The 22,639-nt window shown below is 44.2% G+C and overlaps 1 protein-coding gene across 1 annotated transcript in view; it reads left to right on the top strand.

Moving 5' to 3' along the window:
- GK5 (glycerol kinase 5) overlaps window positions 1–22,639 on the top strand; it is a 53,601-nt gene that overhangs the window by 6,741 nt on the left and 24,221 nt on the right. The window contains exons 2-6 of the mRNA XM_083178370.1: window positions 164–257; window positions 369–444; window positions 2,788–2,881; window positions 19,188–19,319; window positions 20,218–20,293. Coding sequence (XP_083034496.1) covers window positions 164–257; window positions 369–444; window positions 2,788–2,881; window positions 19,188–19,319; window positions 20,218–20,293 — 472 coding nt within the window. The remainder of the gene's footprint in view (window positions 1–163; window positions 258–368; window positions 445–2,787; window positions 2,882–19,187; window positions 19,320–20,217; window positions 20,294–22,639) is intronic.

Here is a 22,639-nt window from a genome sequence, read left to right as displayed (position 1 = left end):
TATCACTTTTTGAAGCTTGATACATCTGGCCCCCAGTAACGGATAATATTTTGGCTTATGATAGTTAAATAAATGATTTGTAATTGTTTTATTATGTTCATTACTCCATTATAGTTTATCCTTGGAGATTATTCCATTGTGTTTATCTTTGCCTTCCTGACAGATAAAGGTTCTTTATCCCCGCCATGGACATGTGGAGATGGAGCCTGAAGGACTGTGGGAGCAGTTTGTGACTGTAGTAAAGGAGGCAGTGAAAGGTAAAGAAGGCTGACATGCGTGCTGAACAACTAGCTCAGTTCTGACTGCCAGGGTTAGTATAAAGCGTCTATTAACGCATTGCTGATATCCTGTAATCCCTGTGCTCACAGATGCAGGCATTCACATGAATCAGGTCGCTGGTCTTGGAATTTCCACACAGAGAGCAACTTTCATTACTTGGAACAAGTAAGTTACTACAGACGAGGGATGTTCTACCCTGTGGTAAAAAAGGGAACATTTATTGTAGTGAAACAAACCACTTTAAAAATAAACCTCAGGTGTTTTTTTTATGCGTCAATTAATAGGCATTTCTAATTATCACTAATTATCGTGTTTGTCACACCTAAAATTACCAGGCACTTACTAATTAGAACCTCAATAAAAACAATTTATTCCCCATCTCTTATCGATTTAAATCATTTACAAAAGCAAGGGAATAATGTGTGCTGTATAATGTCATGTGCTCCACCCCTACCTATTACACAATAACCTGTTTGCAAATGGGATTATTGGCTTTTCTTGTAAAGTCTGAGTAAATGTGATACTTGTGGGACTGGTGTTGTACAGCAGATCTCCGAATCTCATATTCCCTAGAAACGGCCATAGCCAAACATTAATTAACCAGTTGTACTCAAGCTGTGTACACAGGGGGCAATTTGAAGCACATATCGCTGGCAATATGGCCACTGAGCGACCATATTGTCAGTGATTTGTATGTGCTGTTGGCGATAAATCGCCGGGTGTGTGCTCCCATGTTTAGCCCCTAATGGTCATTGGCTTAGGGGCTGAACAGGCAGAGTCTCCCTTTCATCAGCAACCATCTCTGGTCGTTGATGACAACGGGACACCTAGCAATATATTGCTGAGTAATGTTATAATGTAATATGTCCCATAGAACTAGCATTTAACATGCTTATTTTTTGGGGAAAAATCTTTTTATTGAAGGTTTTTCAGAGAATTACATAATGGTAAAACATAATCCTGTACAGGTGTAAAAGGTAACAATCATGCAGAAATAAGCTGCCAAAGAAAGACCTAAAAATTATGAGATTTGTAAAAGGCGATTGCCAAGTCAGAAACAAACTGGCGATATTTATTATTTAAGGGGCAATTAGGAAAAGGGGGAAAAAGGAGAGAGAGTAAGCAGAGGGGAGAGAAAAAGGGGAAGAGATGGGTGTCAGCTGGTGCATTCCGCCGCCAAGAGATTATTCGTAATACAGGGGCAGATTTATTAAGCCTGGTGAAATGATAACGTGGCCAGTGATAATGCACCAGCCAATGTGCCCCTAACTGTCAAGTTACAGGCTGAGTTTTAAAAAGGACACTAGAAACTAACTGGCTGTTGCGTCATCACCGGCCATTTCATAACTTCACTAGGCTTAATACATCTACCCCATAGTGAGGTAAGGTTATATGGTTTTGGCTCCAAAATAGTCAGTCCGAGGCCTCCAGATTTCTGAGATTGACTGGGGAATCATGCAGCATCGAAGAAGTTCTCTCCGTCCAATACGTAGTCTATGTAGCATTAATGGTAGCTGAGATAGATGGGGGTATGGCTGATTTCTGTTTTTACCAAATATGTTTCATTTATTTCTGTGTTGGGCGAGAAAGCTGAGAAATAAGTTGGGAAAATGTTTGCAGTGGAGTGTTAGGTGTGTAATCCCCAACAAGATTGACCGGTACGGCTGTATATGCGGACAAGACCACCAATTGTGCAGTATGCATTCTCTCTGACCACAGTTACGCCAGCAAAGCTTTGTAGTAACTAGATAGACTAAGTCATGTGGGGACTAGGGGACTGATTCAGCTCCACATGCTGGGCTGCGAATATGTAGCCGAGTGAGTATTAAATGCATGCGCAAGCCATCCGTTCTGAAGGCAGCGAGCAAAGGTTGATTGACTCCCTGCGGTCATTTGGGGGCGTGCCGCCTGTGTTTTCTAGGTGTACCTCAGTCCCTGGCCATATGGCGGGATGGCCATTGACGTCATCAGCAGCCTCCTTCTCCCCTCGGACTTTGCAGCCCTGAGTGAGTCCAGGGGAAAAAAATGATTCAATGGTGAATGATTTTCCCCATGTGTGCACAGCTGTCTACGCATTTGCAGCAATGTGGGGAAGTGCGGGGACATGCGTTCGTCAGGGCAGTGTTGACCTGCTCACTGGGCTCTCAGCCCAGCGTGCAGTTTTGAATCAGGCCCTAGGTACCAGGGTAAGTAGAGCTTATAAGCAGTTTCCTTCACACGCACAGAGATCGCCTTTAGTCACCTTCTGTCAGATTTTAGCGCATCCATTTATAGGGTCTCATCTCGCTCCCATAACGAGAGTTACTTGCTTTTATTGCTTTTTTATTTTGTACTGTGAGTGTAATTTACCTTTTGTTTGTGTGCTAGTTACAAGTATATATTTTCTGTGATGGCATTGGGTAGTTCTTATTATTAAGAAAGAGACATTTCTAAGCCTTCTGTTTTTCTGTTTTCAAGATCTCCTTTTTTTTTTTTTTTTACTTCTTCTTACCTTATCATCTTTTTCAGAAAAACTGGAAAACCCTTTCACAATTTCATCAGCTGGCAGGACCTGCGGGCTGCGGAACTGTGCAGCTCCTGGAACAGCTCACTGCTGCTAAAGGTACTTTAGGATGTTATCTGTATCTTTCCATGCAAACAAACAGTGGTTTTATAAAAGATAGGAGGGCTTCTAAGGCCAATGTTCAATGAGGGTCTAGAATAGATGATTAGAGCAGAACATTATACTTCCTGTTGGGGGTCGGGGATGGTTGCACACTTGTAGAGCTCCTGCTCTCCCAGCCCCTGCTGGGTCACGCTGGGGAGACAGACGAGCTGCAGCAGCAGGCGGCGGGCAGGCGGAAGATCCATCACGGAAGTGGTTCGGCCTAGAAGAGCCACCCCATGCCGTCATCCCTCGGGACTACAGGCGCAGCGGCAGAGGAGGACCCCCCGTCCGTCCCGCGACTTGGCATCCAGGTTCTCACTGACCACAGGCCCCGATGACCATTGGAGGTTAAAGTGAGGAGGCTCTGCCCAAGGGCACCAGCGGTGGCCCCCCCTACCCAGCGCTAGCCAGGTCGGGGCCGCTGGCTCACCCCCACGTGGGCTCATCCCCCCAGGAGAGGAGGCCTTTGCCCACAGGAGACACCAGCAGTGGCTCCTTTCCCTACAGGCCTGGCCTCTGCCCCCTGGCTCACCTAGGAGAGGAGGCCTCTGCCCACAGGAGACACTAGCAGTGGCTCCTTTCCCTACAGGCCCGGCCTCGGCCCCCCTGCCTCACCCATGCCACACGCTCTGGCCTACTGCCCAACCAAGGCCCCCCAGACATATTGCCCCCCCCCCCCCCAGCTTCCAAGTGATTGGGACTCAGCCACAAAAAACACCATGAAGCAAGGAAATGGCCTGTCCAGGCCCTGCTGCTGAACTGGAAGCAATCAAGATGGCGCAGCTGATGGCTGCCTAGGAGCTGTGCAGCTCAGCCAAATATCTTCCCCATTTGTAAGTATATATATATATATATATATATATATATATATATATATATATATATATATATATGTGTGTATACATACCTCCCAACATGACCCTCTCCAGGAGGGACACAATGCTCTGTTTCTGGACTTCCCTCTTAATTTATGATTACCATCACCTGTGCTGAACCACCTTTCTTATCAACTATCCTGTTTAAAACAGGTGATGGCAATCATACATTAAGAGGGAAGTCTAGAAACAGAGCATTGTGTCCCTCCTGGAGAGGGTCATGTTGGGAGGTGTGTGTGTGTGTGTGTGTATATATATATATATATACACACACACACACACTGGAGGTGAATAGAGCTCCGTGGAGAATAAACACCAGCGTGGCACTCCGGGTCTTGGTACAGGTGCAATATTTATTTGTGCAACAGTTTCGGGGACATTCTCCCCTTCCTCAGGCAGACAGCATAATAACAGTAGAAAAAAAGGGGGAGGGATCAGTAGAGATTGGGTGGGTGCATACTGCAGGTAGATATATAGGTCGTCCAACTGATACACTTCACTTTAAAATTTAACTTTTATTAATGATTTCTAAAAGAGAGATGCGCTACTCACATACTCTCATTATAATGATAGTAAGGTGAATAAAGATGAGAAAAAGTGATTAAAATAACTGTGATGTAGATATTCAGTTTAATATGTGAATTACCGGCTCTTTTGTTTTGGTGCCCCTTACTTTAGGGGTTAATGTTGCTTTAAGTGAGACTGTTAAGCTTCAGTCTATCACACTATGCCACCTTTAATTTGAATAGGTGTTTAGTTGTGGATATTTATACTTGTTAGCACAGTGTGCTGTTTATTACTATGCTTAGAATGTACAATTACATGAGGGTGTGTATTATACTGAGCTCTTTCTCCCTTTTTGGCACTTTGACTGGTGTGTGGTCAGGGCGTGTTGGGTGCACACATTACCCGATATTGCTTGGAGTCTAGAGTTTCTAGATCCTAATCTTGTAGTGTCCCGTATTGGGTATTAGTGATGCTCTGTTAGTTTATTATAATCTCCACACCACATACAGTCAGGATACACACTGTTAAATGGTACTTGATATCAGCGTTTTTAGAACCCACTTTGCGGCAACCTATCTATTGTAGTTGGTGCCCGCGGCTCTCTATATACTTAGAGGCGCATTTACAGTCAGTACTGTGCTGACATGTATGGGGAGACATCGATTAGTGCATATACACGTTGTGCATGATTATCACTTAGTGTATATCTGATGTTCTGATCATCAGTATTTATCAGGGCTGGTGCTAATATATCACCAGCATCAGTTATTAAAGCACCAATTGTTGGTGTCTCTTGCACTCAATACAGGTGCTTGTACAATAAATTGTGCACCAATCTATGTTACTGTTTGCATACAATTATCATTCAAAAATACACTATCTCCTTGTGCTGGTGTTGCGGTGTCAGCACACGCACCCTGCCGCTTATATTCACATAAACAGTGTTTCCAGTGCTTAATGGGACATAGTAACTCTTTACAACTTTGTAATTGTCTCCAAATGTGTCTAATACTCAGACTGTTTGTCTCTCAGCACTGGTTTTAGCGTTTATCACTGGCGTCTGCATATACATAATAGTGGTACTGGGACAGTGAGCTGTATACCGATAGTTTCACATCAATCCTTTTGCATTCAATTGGGGTCCTAATACAGTGAGTTCTACACCCGTATGTACTAGCGTTTACATGTAGCTGTCAATCTTAATCTTACACGATCCCCCGGCATTAGTACCACGGTATCAGTGCGTATGTCCCACCACTTGTATTTCTGTTTACAGTATTCCCATTGTTGGTAAGACTTCTTGCAATTTCACAATTGTCGCCCAATGTGTGTCTGATAATCAAACTATCAATTTCCCTCAGTACTGAGGGAAATTGATAGTCTGATTATCAGACACACATTGGGCGACAATTGTGAAATTGCAAGAAGTCTGAGTATTAGACACAGTCTGAGTATTAGACACATTTGGAGACAATTACAAAGTTGTAAAGAGTTACTATGTCCCATTAAGCACTGGAAACACTGTTAATGTGAATATAAGCGGCAGGGTGCGTGTGCTGACACCGCAACACCAGCACAAGGAGATAGTGTATTTTTGAATGAGAATTGTATGCAAACAGTAACATAGATTGGTGCACAATTTATTGTACAAGCACCTGTATTGAGTGCAAGAGACACCAACAATTGGTGCTTTAACCCCTTTCTGACACAGCCAGTTTTTGCCTTCCTGACAGAGCCCTTTTTTTCAAATCTGACATGTATCACTTAAGTGGGGATAACTTTTTTTTGCTTTTACTTATCCCAGTGATTTTTAGATTGTTTTCTCGTGACACATTGTACTTCAAGTTAGTGGTAAATTTGGGTCGATACAGTCTGTGTTTTTTTGTGAAAAATACCAAAATGTCGCAAAAAAATGGAAAATTTAGCAATTTGCAAAATGTTAAATTTTCTGCTTGTGAGACAAATAATCATACCACTCAAAATAGTTAATAACTAACATAGACCATATGTCTACTTTATGTTTCCATCATTATTTCAACTTCCTTTTAAATTTTTTGGACACTAGGAGGCTTAAAATATGAATAGCAAATTCTCAAATTTTCAAGAAAATTTCAAACACTGATTTTTTTAGGGTTCAGTTCTGATGAGACTTTGAGGGACTTGTATGTGAGACACCCCCATAAATGATGCCATTTCAAAAACTGCACCCCTCACAGTATTCAAAACAGCATTTTGGAAGTTTGTTAACCCTTTAGGTGTTTCACAGGAATTAAAACAAAGTGTAGGTGAAATTTCAAAATTTCATTTTTTTTGCAGATTTGCAATTTTAATACATTTTTCTAAGGAACACAGTACATTTTACTAGAGAAATGTGACTAAAAATTGATTCCCCCAATTCTTTTGTTTTCATAAATATCCTATATGTGGCCCTAGTGTGCACGTTGACCAAACCACAGGCTTCATAATAGAAGGAGCACCTACTTGATTTTGGAGCCTCCTTTTTATGAGATTATATTTTAGGCACCATGTAGGTTTCTAGGCACCATAAGATGCTAAAAGTTAGGAACCTCCCCCACAAGTGACCCCATTTTGCAAACTACACCCTTCAGGGAATTCATTTAGGGGTATAGTGTACATTTCAAACCCCCAGGGGTTTCACCAATTTTGATACAACTGGGCTGTGAAAATGAAAAAATTTAATTTTTCATTTTCACAGCTCAGTTGTATCAAAATTGGTGAAACCCCTGGGGGTTTGAAATGTACACTATACCCCCTGATGAATTCCCTGAAGGGTGTAGTTTGCAAAATGGGGTCACTTGTGGGGGGGTTCCACTGTATGGGTGCTTCAGGGGTCATTCAACCAGAATCTGTGCTGCAAAATCCAAATATCACTCCTTCCCTTCTGAGTCCTGCCATGCACCCAACTCGTATTTTTTGGTCACATATGAGGCATTGCCATACTCGGGAGAAATTGGGGCACAGATTTTGGGGTGCTTTGTCTCCTTCATTCCTTGCGAAAATGAAAAATTTTGAGCCAGATCTGCATTTTTGTGTAAAAAAATGTAATTTTTTACACAAAAATGCAGTTCTGGCTCAAAATTTTTCATTTTCGCAAGGAATGAAGGAGACAAAGCACCCCAAAATCTGTGCCCCAATTTCTCCCGAGTACGGCAATGCCTCATATGTGACCAAAAAATACCATTTGGGTGTATGGCAGGACTCAGAAGGGAAGGAGTGATATTTGGTGGTGGAATGAATGGTGGGTGCTATGTCGCATTAGCAAGACCCCCGAAGCACCAATACAGTGGAACCCCCCCACATGTGACCCCATTTTGCTCACCAGCTTTGGGAGGGGGGCTGGCGCTGCGGCTGGTGGGGGGGTGGGAGGGGTGCTGGCGCTGCGGCAGCCGGGTGGGTGGGAGGGGGGGCTGCCGGGTGGGAGGGGGGGGGGGCTGGCAATCGGTGGTGATCGGTGCTGTACTTAACAGCACCGATCACTGTATATATATATATATATATATATATATATATATATATATATGTGTGTGTGTGTATATATATATATATATATATATATATATATATATATGTGTATATATATATATATATATATATATATATATATATATATATATACACACACACACACACACACATATATATATATATATATATATATATATATATATAGTTCATTTCATTAACGTTTCTGCTGCTGTGCTGCGGCTGGCGGGGGGGTGGGAGGGGGGCTGGCGCTGCGGCTGCTGGCTGGGTGGGAGAGAGGCTGCCGGGTGGGAGGGAGGCTGCCGGGTGGGAGGGAGGGAGGCTGCCGGGTGGGTGGGAGGGAGGGCTGCCGATCGGTGCTGTACTTAACAGCACCGATCTCTGTGTTACCGAGCGGCTTAGCCGCCGGTAACACAGAAAACGCTGCAATTGGCTGTTCACTTTTGAACAGCCAATCGCAGCGATCGCCGACCGGAGGGGGCATCCCTGCCCCCCCTGGGCGGCGAGGGGGGATGTCTGCTGTCAGGGACAACAGACATCTCCAAACTGTCACCGCGTCTATAGACGCGGTGACAGTTTAATGGCATGACGTACATTTATGCCATGTGTCGGGAAGTACATCCCGACCATGACGTAAATGTACGTCAAATGTCGGGAAGGGGTTAATAACTGATGCTGGTGATATATTAGCACCAGCCCTGATAAATACTGATGATCAGAACATCAGATATACACTAAGTGATAATCATGCACAACGTGTATATGCACTAATCGATGTCTCCCCATACATGTCAGCACAGTACTGACTGTAAATGCGCCTCTAAGTATATAGAGAGCCGCGGGCACCAACTACAATAGATAGGTTGCCGCAAAGTGGGTTCTAAAAACGCTGATATCAAGTACCATTTAACAGTGTGTATCCTGACTGTATGTGGTGTGGAGATTATAATAAACTAACAGAGCATCACTAATACCCAATACGGGACACTACAAGATTAGGATCTGGAAACTCTAGACTCCAAGCAATATCGGGTAATGTGTGCACCCAACACGCCCTGACCACACACCAGTCAAAGTGCCAAAAAGGGAGAAAGAGCTCAGTATAATACACACCCTCATGTAATTGTACATTCTAAGCATAGTAATAAACAGCACACTGTGCTAACAAGTATAAATATCCACAACTAAACACCTATTCAAATTAAAGGTGGCATAGTGTGATAGACTGAAGCTTAACAGTCTCACTTAAAGCAACATTAACCCCTAAAGTAAGGGGCACCAAAACAAAAGAGCCGGTAATTCACATATTAAACTGAATATCTACATCACAGTTATTTTAATCACTTTTTCTCATCTTTATTCACCTTACTATCATTATAATGAGAGTATGTGAGTAGCGCATCTCTCTTTTAGAAATCATTAATAAAAGTTAAATTTTAAAGTGAAGTGTATCAGTTGGACGACCTATATATCTACCTGCAGTGTGCACCCACCCAATCTCTACTGATCCCTCCCCCTTTTTTTCTACTATATATCTAACGATTAGAGAAGGGTAGCACCACTCCCTAACCTAGACAAAAGAATAGAGAATAATCATGTGTATATATATATATATATATATATATTCATATAAACGTTAAGAGGATGCTGTTGTAGCATTTAACAGGCGAACAAAAAGAATTCAGTGCGGAACATAACCACTTCCCCTTCCCTTTATCTCTATAAGCATAATAACAGTACAAGCTTAGGGTCCTACCTTATATCTGTGAAATGAGTTTAGGGCGCCTCCTCCTACCACGCCACGTCAGCCGTCTGTCCCAGGCTGAATCCCGCCGTCTGCCGGATGCAGAGCGCAGGTCACTTCCGGGGTATGACGTCTCCTAGCAGCCGCCTGCATGCTAGACCCGTTGCCAAGCAAACAGGTCAGCATGATGTCCGGCTGTTGCTAGGCTACAGGACGCTAGAGCGTGGGTTTTGTGCGGAGGGGCGCATTGCAGTGATAATAAAACGTGCTGTGAAATATAAACAAACATACACAGATATAAAAACACTCTGCAGGGGATAAAGAGTTAATGCATTCGTGCTATGCAAGAAATATTGTGCTGATTGCGCTAATGCTGGCTCAAGTTATATGCCATATTACTAGGAAAAAAACAAAACATTTTTGTGCTGGCCTGCGTTTGCAGGTTTGCACTATGCAGTTACATATTAGTCATTTAGAACCAATTTAGCATACTTTATAGAAAGGTACTAATTGTTAGATGAGTATATTGGCTACCTTGTCTGGTCACTAAAGCACTTGCTAACTTGACGAGGAAGTTACTTAGGGAATTGGGGTGTCTTTGTCTATTAAGAGCAGTTATTGCCCCAACTGGTCATTTCAATGTATTCCACATGATACGTTCATTAAGTCCATTGGGCGAGACGGTGTTTAGTCTGTATATCCAGCGTGCTTCTAGGCGTAATAGTGCCTTTTGACGATCCCCTCCTCTGGGCATTGGTGGTATATGGTCTATAATGTAGTAGCGCAGTGAAGCCAATGTATGTCCTTTATCACGAAAGTGAACCGCCACCGGTTGTTCCATCGGCTTTTTTTCCAGGGCCGCCTTTATGGCGGACCGGTGGGCTGCCATCCTCTCTTTAAATTGTCGGGTTGACATGCCGACGTAATATAGTCCACAAGGACATATGATGATGTACACCATGTATCGTGTACTGCATGTAAGGACATGCCTGATGTGATATACTGTATTTTGTTGCTATGTGGGTGCTTAAAAGAGGTACTTTGGACCAGGTAGTTACAAGTTGTGCATTTGATGTATTTATAGCATCCTGGGGCCTTTATTTGATGGGTAGATAGTCTGTTATCATCGAAGCCCGTAATGTCCGTATGCACCAGTAGGTCTTTGAGGTTACGGCCTCTTTTATAACACGTCATAGGACGTACTTTAGAGAAACATGGCAGTTTGGGGTCTGTCGCCAATATTGGCCACAATGCTTTGCTGGCGGTAGGGATGAGGCTACTATTGTTGTCAAAAGTAGTGGCCCATGGGAACACTTTTGTGTTGTCTTTTTTAGTGCTTCTGGGTACCAACAGGTTGTCTCGATTTAGTCCAAGGACTCTTTGTTTGGATGCTTGTAGTGTGGCAAGGTGATAGCCTCTTTCATGGAATTTTTTAATAATGGTGTCCAGTTGTGCTGGAAGGGATTCTACATCGCTGCAAATTCGTGCCACTCTGAGCATTTGTGAAGAAGCCAATCCCTTTTTCAATGGGGGGGGGGGGGATGATGGCTGCTTGAAAGCAAAAGCGTGTTGCGATCTGTGCTTTTATAAAAGACTGTGGTGTTAATAGTCCCATTATTGAGAGTGATCGTTACGTCCAGGAAATTGATTGATTTATTGCTCCATGTGTACATAAACTTGATTGGTCCGGGCATTGAGTTGATTTCTGTCATGAGGTTGGTGAATTGATCTGACGTGCCCTGCCACAGCATGAACAGATCATCGATAAATCAACACAAAAGTATGATGTTGCAGTTGGTGATTTGTTCTGTAAAAAAGATACGTTCTTGTGCGATCATGAATACATTCGCGTACGCCGGTGCCACGGCCGATCCCATGGCACATCCGGCGAGTTGGAGATAGATCTGTCCATAACAACAGAAATAGTTGCGTCTGAGAACCAGTTCTAGAAGTTGTAAATACAGTAATTTGTCGATTGTAAACTCAGAGCCCAGGGCATCAATGAAATCTTTCATGGCCAAGAGCCCTTGGTCATGGGGGATGGAGGTGTATAGTGATGTAACGTCCATCGTACACATTATTGTTGATTTTGGGAGTTCTGGAAGTTGTTTTAACCGGTTTAGAAAGCTTGTTGTGTCCAGGAGGTGGGTGTCTTGAACCACCGCATGTGGTTGGATTAATACATCAAGTAGTTGGGAGACTGGTTGGAATAAGCTTCCTCGAGCAGATATAATTGGACGTCCTGGTGGAAGCGTAGCATTTTTGTGGATTTTCGGGACGCTGTAAAGGATCGGCAAGATTGGATGAGCAGTGTGTAAGGCATCTTTAAGTTTAATGTCGATTAATTTTTTGTCAACCGCTTCTTTGAGCAAATTGGTCAGCTCCTTTTGATATGTATCGGTGGGGTCATGATACAGCTTTTTATAAGTATTGCCGTCTTCTAGCTGGCGTAGAATTTCCGATTTATATGTGCTTAAATTCTGAACCTCGATACCCCCGCCTTTGTCGGCGGGTCGTATAACGATACTATGATCGTCGCTGAGGTTTTTAAGTGCTTTGGTTTCTCCTTTGGTTAAGTTGGAATGAAATGCTGTGGGGGCTGCTTTAAACCTCTCCATAGACGCATCGAGTAGCCGGGTATATGTTTTGATGGACGAGTTTTGTGATATTGGGTCAAATGTAGATCGACTGTGAGTTCGGATGAACTGCTCAATTGGGGGTGCTTTGAGTGGGGGGCTCCGCATTCTGGAAGTGTTCTTTAAGCCTTAGTTTACGATTCATCTTGTGGATATCTAATTGCCATTCAAATGGATCAGGTCGGTTTGTAGGTATGAAGGAGAGGCCTTTTTCCAAGATATGTTCCTCATCAGAGGTAAGCGACCTGTCTGATAGATTGAAAATAGCATTTATTTTGGGCCTGGTCGTTTTGAAGATCCTCTCCCTCTGGCCGCCGTGACGGGTTCTTTTGCTGTAGGACCTCTCCTTGTAGTAACCCCTAACAGCTACTGGCTGTTGCAATGACCAATGGTGCCTCTGATGGCTGCCTAGGCGCTGTGCAGCTCGGCGGGTATGTTTTCCCTATGTGATAACTACTGTCTCTGCTTGTATTGTTACCTGCCTGGCTGTTGCGTTAACCAGTGGCTCCACTGATGGCTGCCTAGGTGCTGTGCAGCTCAGCGGGTACGTGTTCCATGTATGATAATTGTACTGTCTCTGCTGATATCATTACCTACCTGGCTGCTGCAATGACAAGAGGCTCCGCTGATGGCCGCCTAGGCGCTGGTTAGCTCAGTGGGTAGATTTTCCCTATGCGATAACTGTACTGTACCTGCTTGTATTGGTACCTGCCTGGCTGTTTCGGCAACCAATGGCACTGCTGATGGCTGCCTAGGTGCTGTGCAGCTTGGCGGGTATGTGTTCCCTGTGTGATAACTGTACCATCTCTGCATGTATTGTCACCAACCTGGCTGTTGCGGCGACCAGTGGCGCCGCTGGTGGCTGCCTAGGCGCTGTACTGCTCAGTGAATATGTTCCATGTGTCTTTTACCCCCAGGGTACATTTAGCGTATACCTGTATGTGTTATGTATATCTGTACTGTTACTCTTTAACTGTTACCTACCGGCTGTTGCACAGCAATCCAAACCAAATTCCTAGTATACACAAGTATACCTGGCCAATAAAGCCGATTCTGATTCTATGCACTTTTATACCATCTCTGCATTAAGCATTGTTTGTCTTAGCTGGTTGGTTCTGAGAACCTAATCTCCTTCTCATTCACTATTCAGAGTAATAGTGAGAGTTCAGAGTAAAGGCCCCCATACATTAGGACCTGATTTCCCCCTGCAGCTCCCCGGGAGGGGGACACACGATTTGGCACTTGATGTGCCAAGTTTTGCAAATGATACATTGCATGTGATGTATCATTTGCAACTCCCGGGGAGCTGCAATGTGGAGCAAGCAGGGGGGCCGGGGACATCGAGGTGGCGGGGGATGCTGCAAGGTGGCTGGGGGGACGGACGTACACTGCTAGTAGTGCTGACAGCTCCCGGCTCCCCCCGCCCGGCTCTATGTCACTGCCGCCTGTGTCCCCCGCAGCATCCGCACTACTAGCGGCGTGTCCCCCCTACCCGGACGGAGCATGACAGCTCCCTGCTCCGGCTCCCCCTCCCGCCCCCCTCCCTCGCCGGCGTCTCCCGCCCCCCTCCCTCGCCGGCGTCCTCAGAGTCCCCACGGCTGCACATAAGATTTATCTTATGTGCAGCCGGTCCGACGTCCCGACTCTGACCCGATGCGCACGGGACCGCGCAAAGGGTCGGACCGGGTGTCAAAACCTGCGATTTGGTCCGATTTCACTGCCCGATCCATCTGGATCGGGTAAAAATCGGGGCCAAATCGCATAGTGTATGGCGGCCTTAAGGTGTTAGACATTTGGCCAATGATTGGAGCTATCCACCAATCACATGACTTGTTAAGTGTACATGGATTTAAGGGCCATACACACGGTGCGATCACCACAGCCGCCGAAATTCGGGGGACCTGGCAGGGTTGCTGGCATTGGCAAGTGCATACACTGATACAAAATCTGGGTGTGTGTACCAGCGCGGGCTGAAAAGAATATAATGAGCAAAAATTTGCAGAACGGTATCCTTTACAATATAGAATTTATTAAAGATAAAATTTAAAAAGCTGTAATAGCATATGAAATTTTGCAAGTCATAAAAGGGGGTTACAATGTTGTATAAAAATGTAAACCTGTGGACATTCAATTCTCAGCACAATTTATAGTTTAGAGTATAGCATGTAATTTGCATATTACCACACTGACATCTGAAGGTGTAGTCCCATAATAGCAGGTGACCAGGTGGCCAATGGCGATCCCAAAACAGAGTCCAGATGGAGAATTAGGTGTCTCTGATGGGAAAGATGGTAGAACCTGGAGGATATGATGATTTCCGTGTCTGCCTCGGATAATGAGTCCGGATGGGATGGTGCAATGCACAAGTAGATGTCCTGGTTGGTGTGGATAAACTCAGGTTGTAGCGGTGTGCTGGAGGTAGAATGGTCCACTTGATAAAAAGGCTCAACGCGTTTCCCTGGGCCAAAACACCCAGCTTCTTCAGGAGCAGGATATAACTGAGTCCTTATGCTGGGCTGTATAAATACCCCAGTAGTGATTGCTGAAGTGTATACAGCTGTACATTTGTGAAAGTGAATATAGGATACCGTTCATAATAATAATAAAATAATGTCATACTAGAAGGCAGAACTGACTTATTTCTTAATACATGAATGTGAACATCTAAAATTATGTATAGAAAGCACTTTAAATTCATTTTTCTTATTTTATTATCACTGAATACGCGTCATGTGACCTGTCATGTGACCTGTCATGTGACCTGTGTGTCATACCCGGAAGTCCCAGTGCAGGTTTACTATTTTTTTTTTTTTGTACAAGTGTCTACTAGTATTCATTTTATCAAAGGCCGGTCACATGCACGCTCTGTGCCAATCGGGGCTTGCTGCGTGGTGTATAGGGTGTGTATAAGCATTCATTCAATCAATGGCCGGTCACATGCACGCGCTAGGCCAATCGGAGCCTGCCACGTGGTGTGTGATGTCACAGGTCACACGGAAGGTCCCTGTCTTATTCGTTAGGAACATACACTTTGAACCAATGGCTGTGGTTCATTTCTAGGTAGTTATTCACCACGTAGGGATTGTTTGTAAACAGTGTTAAAAATCGTCATTCAGTCACATGTGTATCGGTAACCAATCCTGGGTCAATCTCATAGAATATGTTCAGAATCACGTAAATAGTATTAGGAACATTGTCTCATCGTCATAGAGACCAGATGTTAATTTATAACAAGAGTAAAGTTTAATCTTCTATTGCGTTTCTTCAAAATAGGAGATAATGTGTTTTTTGCAAAAACGATATGATGAGTCTTATCCATCGTATTAGTCATAATGGACATTTGACAATGTGTCAAATTAGTTGTGGGATGGATGTCTCACAGTCATGGACCGCCACTGTCCCAGTCCAGTCGTGATTAGACGCAAAGGCTGGGGCAGTCTTGGAGGTCCCGACCGAAGAGACATTCACCCCAACAGAAAAGGGAGCAAGAGAATATATTTTAATAATTATTTATAACAATAATATTAATTAATGTACAATATGATGGTAATAGAGAGAATTTTAATGAAGGGAGGGTTGGGGGAAATAAGAACCAAATTCATTATACTGGTGTAGAGAGGCTATGAATGTTATATATAAACAAGGGGTTATACACGATGATGCAGATGTCATTGGATTATTGAATTCAACTCCATACTTTCATTCAACCCATCTGAGTGCATGGAGTTAAACTTCAGCATCCAGTACACTTCCCGTTTACAAAGTTTATTAAATTGGTCACCTCCTCTTTGTGTTCTTTGTGTTCTTTCAATGGTCTCTATGACGATGAGACAATGTTCCTAATACTATTTACGTGATTCTGAACATATTCTATGAGATTGACCCAGGATTGGTTACTGATACACATGTGACTGAATGACGATTTTTAACACTGTTTACAAACAATCCCTACGTGGTGAATAACTACCTAGAAATGAACCACAGCCATTGGTTCAAAGTGTATGTTCCTAACGAATAAGACAGGGACCTTCCGTGTGACCTGTGACATCACACACCACGTGGCAGGCTCCGATTGGCCTAGCGCGTGCATGTGACCGGCCATTGATTGAATGAATGCTTATACACACCCTATACACCACGCAACAAGCCCCGATTGGCACAGAGCGTGCATGTGACCGGCCTTTGATAAAATGAATACTAGTAGACAAAAAAAAAATAGTAAACCTGCACTGGGACTTCCGGGTATGACACACAGGTCACATGACAGGTCACATGACAGGTCACATGACGCGTATTCAGTGATAATAAAATAAGAAAAATTAATTTAAAGTGCTTTCTATACATAATTTTAGATGTTCACATTCATGTATTAAGAAATAAGTCAGTTCTGCCTTCTAGTATGACATTATTTTATTATTATTATGAACGGTATCCTATATTCACTTTCACAAATGTACAGCTGTAATCACTTCAGCAATCACTACTGGGGTATTTATACAGCCCAGCATAAGGACTCAGTTATATCCTGCTCCTGAAGAAGCTGGGTGTTTTGGCCCAGGGAAACGCGTTGAGCCTTTTTATCAAGTGGACCATTCTACCTCCAGCACACCGCTACAACCTGAGTTTATCCACACCAACCAGGACATCTACTTGTGCATTGCACCATCCCATCCGGACTCATTATCCGAGGCAGACACGGAAATCATCATATCCTCCAGGTTCTACCATCTTTCCCATCAGAGACACCTAATTCTCCATCTGGACTCTGTTTTGGGATCGCCATTGGCCACCTGGTCACCTGCTATTATGGGACTACACCTTCAGATGTCAGTGTGGTAATATGCAAATTACATGCTATACTCTAAACTATAAATTGTGCTGAGAATTGAATGTCCACAGGTTTACATTTTTATACAACATTGTAACCCCCTTTTATGACTTGCAAAATTTCATATGCTATTACAGCTTTTTAAATTTTATCTTTAATAAATTCTATATTGTAAAGGATACCGTTCTGCAAATTTTTGCTCATTATATTCTTTTCAGCCCGCGCTGGTACACACACCCCTTTTTTCCTATACGTTTTGAGGACCTGACAAGTCCTAGTACCAGCTGCAGATAGTAGCGCACTGATCACCTCCCCCCCTTTTTTACTGATACAAAATCTGTTGGATATCTGCTGCATTGAGGGGCCAGTTCAGTATCGATCGTTGGGGGGGGCCTCAGATTGCGGTTTTAGTCTGACTCACCCCAAAAAGCAGTTTAATTAACACATCACACTACCAAACAGCTGATTTTATGGGGGTATCTGCATGGTGATAATGTCTAGGATGACCAACCAAAGGTTGACACAAATATGGTCAAAAGGTCGACATGTCCAGGGTCATCACATGAAAAGGTAAATTTTTTTACCATGCATGTGGACTCCCATTGGGAACGGCAGTGTGCTGAGCTAAGGCACCTGATCGGAAGCATAGTGAGCCGTGCAAGGCAAATCAATACACTAATTAGGGGTCTGCGTTCTCAGGTGTCCACGTTGACACCAAAGAGAAAAACCCCGGAAAAACACACGTTGACCTTTCATGTGGAAAACTTTTCCGTGGCGACCTTTTTCCAATGTCGACCTATCGCCTGCGAACTAGACATTGGGCAGTATTCAATGTGAGATATCGCGGTGTGCAGCGAATCCTGTTTAGGATTCGCTGCACACTCGCTGTGTTCCGGAGGGCTGGCTGCCACTCTCTCTCCCTGTATTCAATGTCGGAGGGTCGAGTTGCCCCTCGTGGCGAATCTTAACCCCTGCAGCGGACGAGCGTCCGCGGCAGGGAGCCGTGGGACGGTGGCAGGCAGGGAGATTGAAGTCTCCCTGCCTGCCCCAGAACGTTTGTGGGGGGGAGGTGGGCTCCCCGGGACCCAGGCAGCACAAGCTGCCCCCCCCCCCCCCCCCCAGAGCCAGCAGGGGACCGGGTATATTCACTGCTCCCGAACATGCATATGTAATGATCGGGTGCAGTGAATATATGAATATCTAATGAGCGGCTCGGCTCCTGGCCCCCTGCTGGCTGCTCTGTGTAGAAAATATATATATATATATATATATTTTTTTTTTTTATTATAATATATATTCATGAATAAAAATAGCATGCCCCTTCACAGAATAAAATTCCTGATTTTTTTCACATTACACTTCTCCATGAAAAGATGGAGAATTGCTACACGGAGAGACACGGCGAAAATCACTCAGAAAGACGGCGAGAATATCACATTGAATAGGGTTGCTCGCTTTTTGAGTGCAAAAGTCTCCGTCCAACGCGAGAAAAGCACAAACTCGCCAAAAAACACTGAGAATTTTTCTCATTGAATACTGCCCATTGTCTGTGTGCCATCCCACGCCTATCTGTCTGATCTGCAGACATTCCTCCCTACAGTTTTCCTAGTACTCGCTGTATCGCAGTTTTGATGCAAACATCACATGTTTCTATGACTGTACAAAGCTGAGGTTCTTTTCTTTCAGCACTATTGTTAGAAACTAGCACAAGGCTTATTTCTTTATCACCAGTTATTCACATCGTGCACACATTCCATAGCGCTTTACAGATAATTTACTCATCTATAAGTGTTAATTCCCCAGTGGAGCTTACAATCTATTTTCCCTATCAGGCACACACTAGTGTTATTTTTTGCCAAGTAACGTACCAGCATGTTTTTGAGTTGTGGGAGGAAATGCACATATTCAGGGAGAACATACAAACTTGACACAGGGAGGGCCTTGAATTCATGACCCCCTTTATAGGTAATGGTAACCGGTAGCCTTGTTTTGATTGAATTGGCAGAAGTCATTGCATTGCGGGTGCAGATCTTGGTGGTAGTAGCAAATATTCAAAAGAGAATGTAGTTGGTAGTAGCAAATATTCAAATGACCTGTGGGAAACCCTAGCATAGTTCTCTTCTAAGGCTATGCCGATAACCATCATTTTCTGTGTCTCCTTCTTAAGGCTGTTCACGGGTCCTGCAAGTTCCTGCACTTCCTCACACGAAGGAAGCGATTTCTTGCAGCCAGTTTGATTAATTTCACCACTCAGCACGTGTCCCTACGACTGGCCTGGGTATTACAGAATATGCCAGAGGTAAGGATGAGAGAAATGTCCTTGTGCGATGCCAATGTCTTAAGGGGAAGCTTACATAGGAACATTATTACACTGCACATGCCCAAGAAGTAAACAGAAACAAATAAGTGATTTCTGAGTGGGGGCATTAGTGACACAGGGCCTTATTCTAGTTCACTCTTTCTGACAAAATCCTTCTTAGATGGACAAAACCATGTGCACTGCAGGGGGGCAGATGTAACATGTGCAGAGAGAGTTAGGTTTGGGTGAGTTATTTTGTTTCTGTGCAGGGAAAATACTGGCTGCTTTATTTTTACACTGCAATATAGATATTACTTTGAAGCAAAACCCCACCCAAATCGAATTCTCTGCACAAGTTACATCTGCCCCACCTGCAGTGCACATGGTTTTGTCCATTTGAGAAGGAATTTCACTTTGCGAGTGAACCAGAATAAGGGCCACTGTGTAAGAAGGGATCTCCATTTGCACTTAGGGCCTTATTCTAGTTCACTCTGACAAAATCCTTCTTAGACGGACAAAACCATGTGCACTGCAGGTGGGGCAGATGTTACTTGTGCAGAGAGAATTAGATTTGGGTGGGGTTTTACTTCAAAGTGAGATCTATATTGCAGTGTAAAAATAAAGCAGCCAGTATTTACCCTGCACAGAAACAAAATAACTCACTCAAATCTAATTCTCTCTGCACATTTTACATCTGCCCCCCTGCAGTGCACATGGTTTTGTCCATCTAAGAAGGATTTTGTCAGAAAGAGTGAAATAGAATAAGGCCCTTAGTGACAAACAAATTGCTCAACTCAGTGAATGTTGTCTTCGAGGGGGGCTCTGAATTAGTCCCTTTTTTGTGTGCACTGTAATTACATTCCATTGTTTCAGTGTAAACGTGCTGGAACTCTTGCAGGTACAACAAGCGGCAGATGAAGGGAACTGTTGTTTTGGTACCATCGACACGTGGCTGCTGTACAAACTTACAAATGGTGAGTGTTGTGTATATACAGGTAACACATGCCAAAAGCTAATGGAACCTGCATTAATACCAAACGGTTGAAACCCATATCTTCAAATTATGCTGGGTAAAATCTCTGGGAAGAAAGTGGTTTTGTAGGATCAATGCAAGTAAGAAAAACATGAGACTCTTGAATTAGTGGGTAATAGCTGGTAACTTGGCCGCCAAGTCTTGATCTCGTTTGACCAATGGTTCTAGTCAGAAAATAAATTGCAAAGAAAATGGCATCTTTGATCTTCCTTTATGATTCTGGCTAAGTCTCTGTAATATTGCACTTACATGGTGTTATCGCTGGCAGGAAAAATGCATCAATTACACAGATTTTTTTTTTTTGGTTACGAAATATAAATTGGAACATTTATTGGCTTGTTTCATGAATACAGCCCTGTACGTGAACCTGTTTGTGCTGCGGAAGTAAAGGTCCTCATACATCGAGGCGATTTGGTCCGATTTCGGCCGATTGCGACCAATCTGCATGTTAAATTGGACCAAATCGCCTCTCCCTGACAAGCCGTCGGGTCCGATGCGCGGTCCAGTGTGCATCGGACCCGACCAGGTGGTCGGACTGGCAGGCCGTCCGACCACCCGTTCCTCCAGGCGGCGAGGCGGGCGGGAAGCAGGGACGCATGCGATCCATCACAACGGATCGCATGAGTCCCTGCTGCCGGGAAGGTCCCGGCGGCTCGCAAGGTATCGGATGTCCGTACACTGCGAGACATTGCAGGCAGTGTATGGGCACCTTAAGAATTATGGGCTTATTATGTCTATCAGCTAGGAGCTATTATACTATTCGTGATGACTAGACATTATTTTTGTTATTTATTAGACCAATGCTGACCATACACTAGGGCAGGGGTGGCCAACCCACGGCTCGCGAGCCGCATGCGGCTCTTCCCCCTCCGTGCGGCTCGGTGGTGAAATCGCCCCAGCGCCGCCGGCACACGGCAGTGGGAGCACAAAGAGTGATCCGGCGGCTGGCGCATGCGCTGTCGCGCTAGGAAGACGTCTTTCATTAGCCTGTAAATGGTGCTGGAAGATGCTGATGCCAGCATCCTCCTAGTGCGACAGCGCATGTGCCGGCCGCCGGGTCACTCATTGTGCTCTGCCTCCCACTGCCGTGTCCTGGCGGCGCTGGGACAATTTGAACACCTGCTTCTCCGGCTCCTACTGCTGCACCACTGCCTGCCATTCTGAGCACTCCTGGCTGTGCCCGTGGTAAGCAGGGCTCTTTTAATGCATTAAAAAGAAAGGGGGGGGGGGGGGTTGTGTGTGTATATGTATATCATAGGCGCCGATTCTGTGGGTGCTCAAGGGCTTGAGCACCCACGGAAATTCAAGAGCACCCACTGGCCGCCCTGGACCGCTGCAGGTGGTACTAGTGCTATGCACTGCCATGGCAGGCTGCAGCGCTCAATCTAAAACCAATCAAACCAGCACCACCTAACCTGCCGCGGCCGCTCTACTTTTCTTCCGCCCAGCCCTGCCTGTGCAGTCCACGCCCCGATCAGGAAATCATGTGTCCTTTTCTGTGGAGTGCACTATGACTTTATATAGTGTCCTGCACCTGTCACAACCCCTGCAGTTCCTCTTACCTGCCCGGGGTGTCATTCTCTGCTAAGGCACTCTGGGGTAGATGTATGAAGCAGTGATAAGGGAGAAGTGATATAGTGCCTGGTACTTTATCACCGGCCAATCGGCTCTTGACTGTTAAGTTACAGGCTGGGTTTTAAAAGGCACAGGTAGGAACTGATTGGCCCGTGATAAAGTACCAGGCACTTTATCACTTCTCCTCCTGTATCACTGCTTCATACATCTACCCCTCTGGTCTGTATCTCAGCACTGATACATATATGCTATTTAACATGATAAGTCCTCGCCTTTTTTAGATCAGATAATAAATGTAAGAAAACATTTGGTAAAAAGTAAATTATAAACAACAAAATAAGATGGAAATTAAAATGAGTGCTGTGCAGTATCTTTCAGTAACAGTATTAGTTCTGATAAATCGTCTTTATAATATACATTTACCTATCTGATAGTCATGCCCCAATATAGTGATTTAGACTGCGCTACTTCTGTGAGATGTGTTAGATAAACCCTCCTGTTATGTTATGTTAGGCTGTGTAGGAAAAATGACAGTTAGGGGTGGATTAGCTGGACGTTTATCGCCCTCATGTTTATCTTTAAGGATTAATACATGTGCCCCAGTATTCCTTGTGCAGTAAATTATGTTCAGTCATTTATGTGTCAGATCATCCCTATTGGCACATTTCCTCTCACACGGATGTGGTCACGTTGCACATTGTAATACTTTGTT

The sequence above is a fragment of the Crinia signifera genome, chromosome 3, assembly GCF_055691185.1.
Source record: "Crinia signifera chromosome 3, ASM5569118v1, whole genome shotgun sequence".
NCBI lineage: Eukaryota > Metazoa > Chordata > Amphibia > Anura > Myobatrachidae > Crinia > Crinia signifera.
This window is presented reverse-complemented; position numbering and strand designations above follow the sequence as displayed.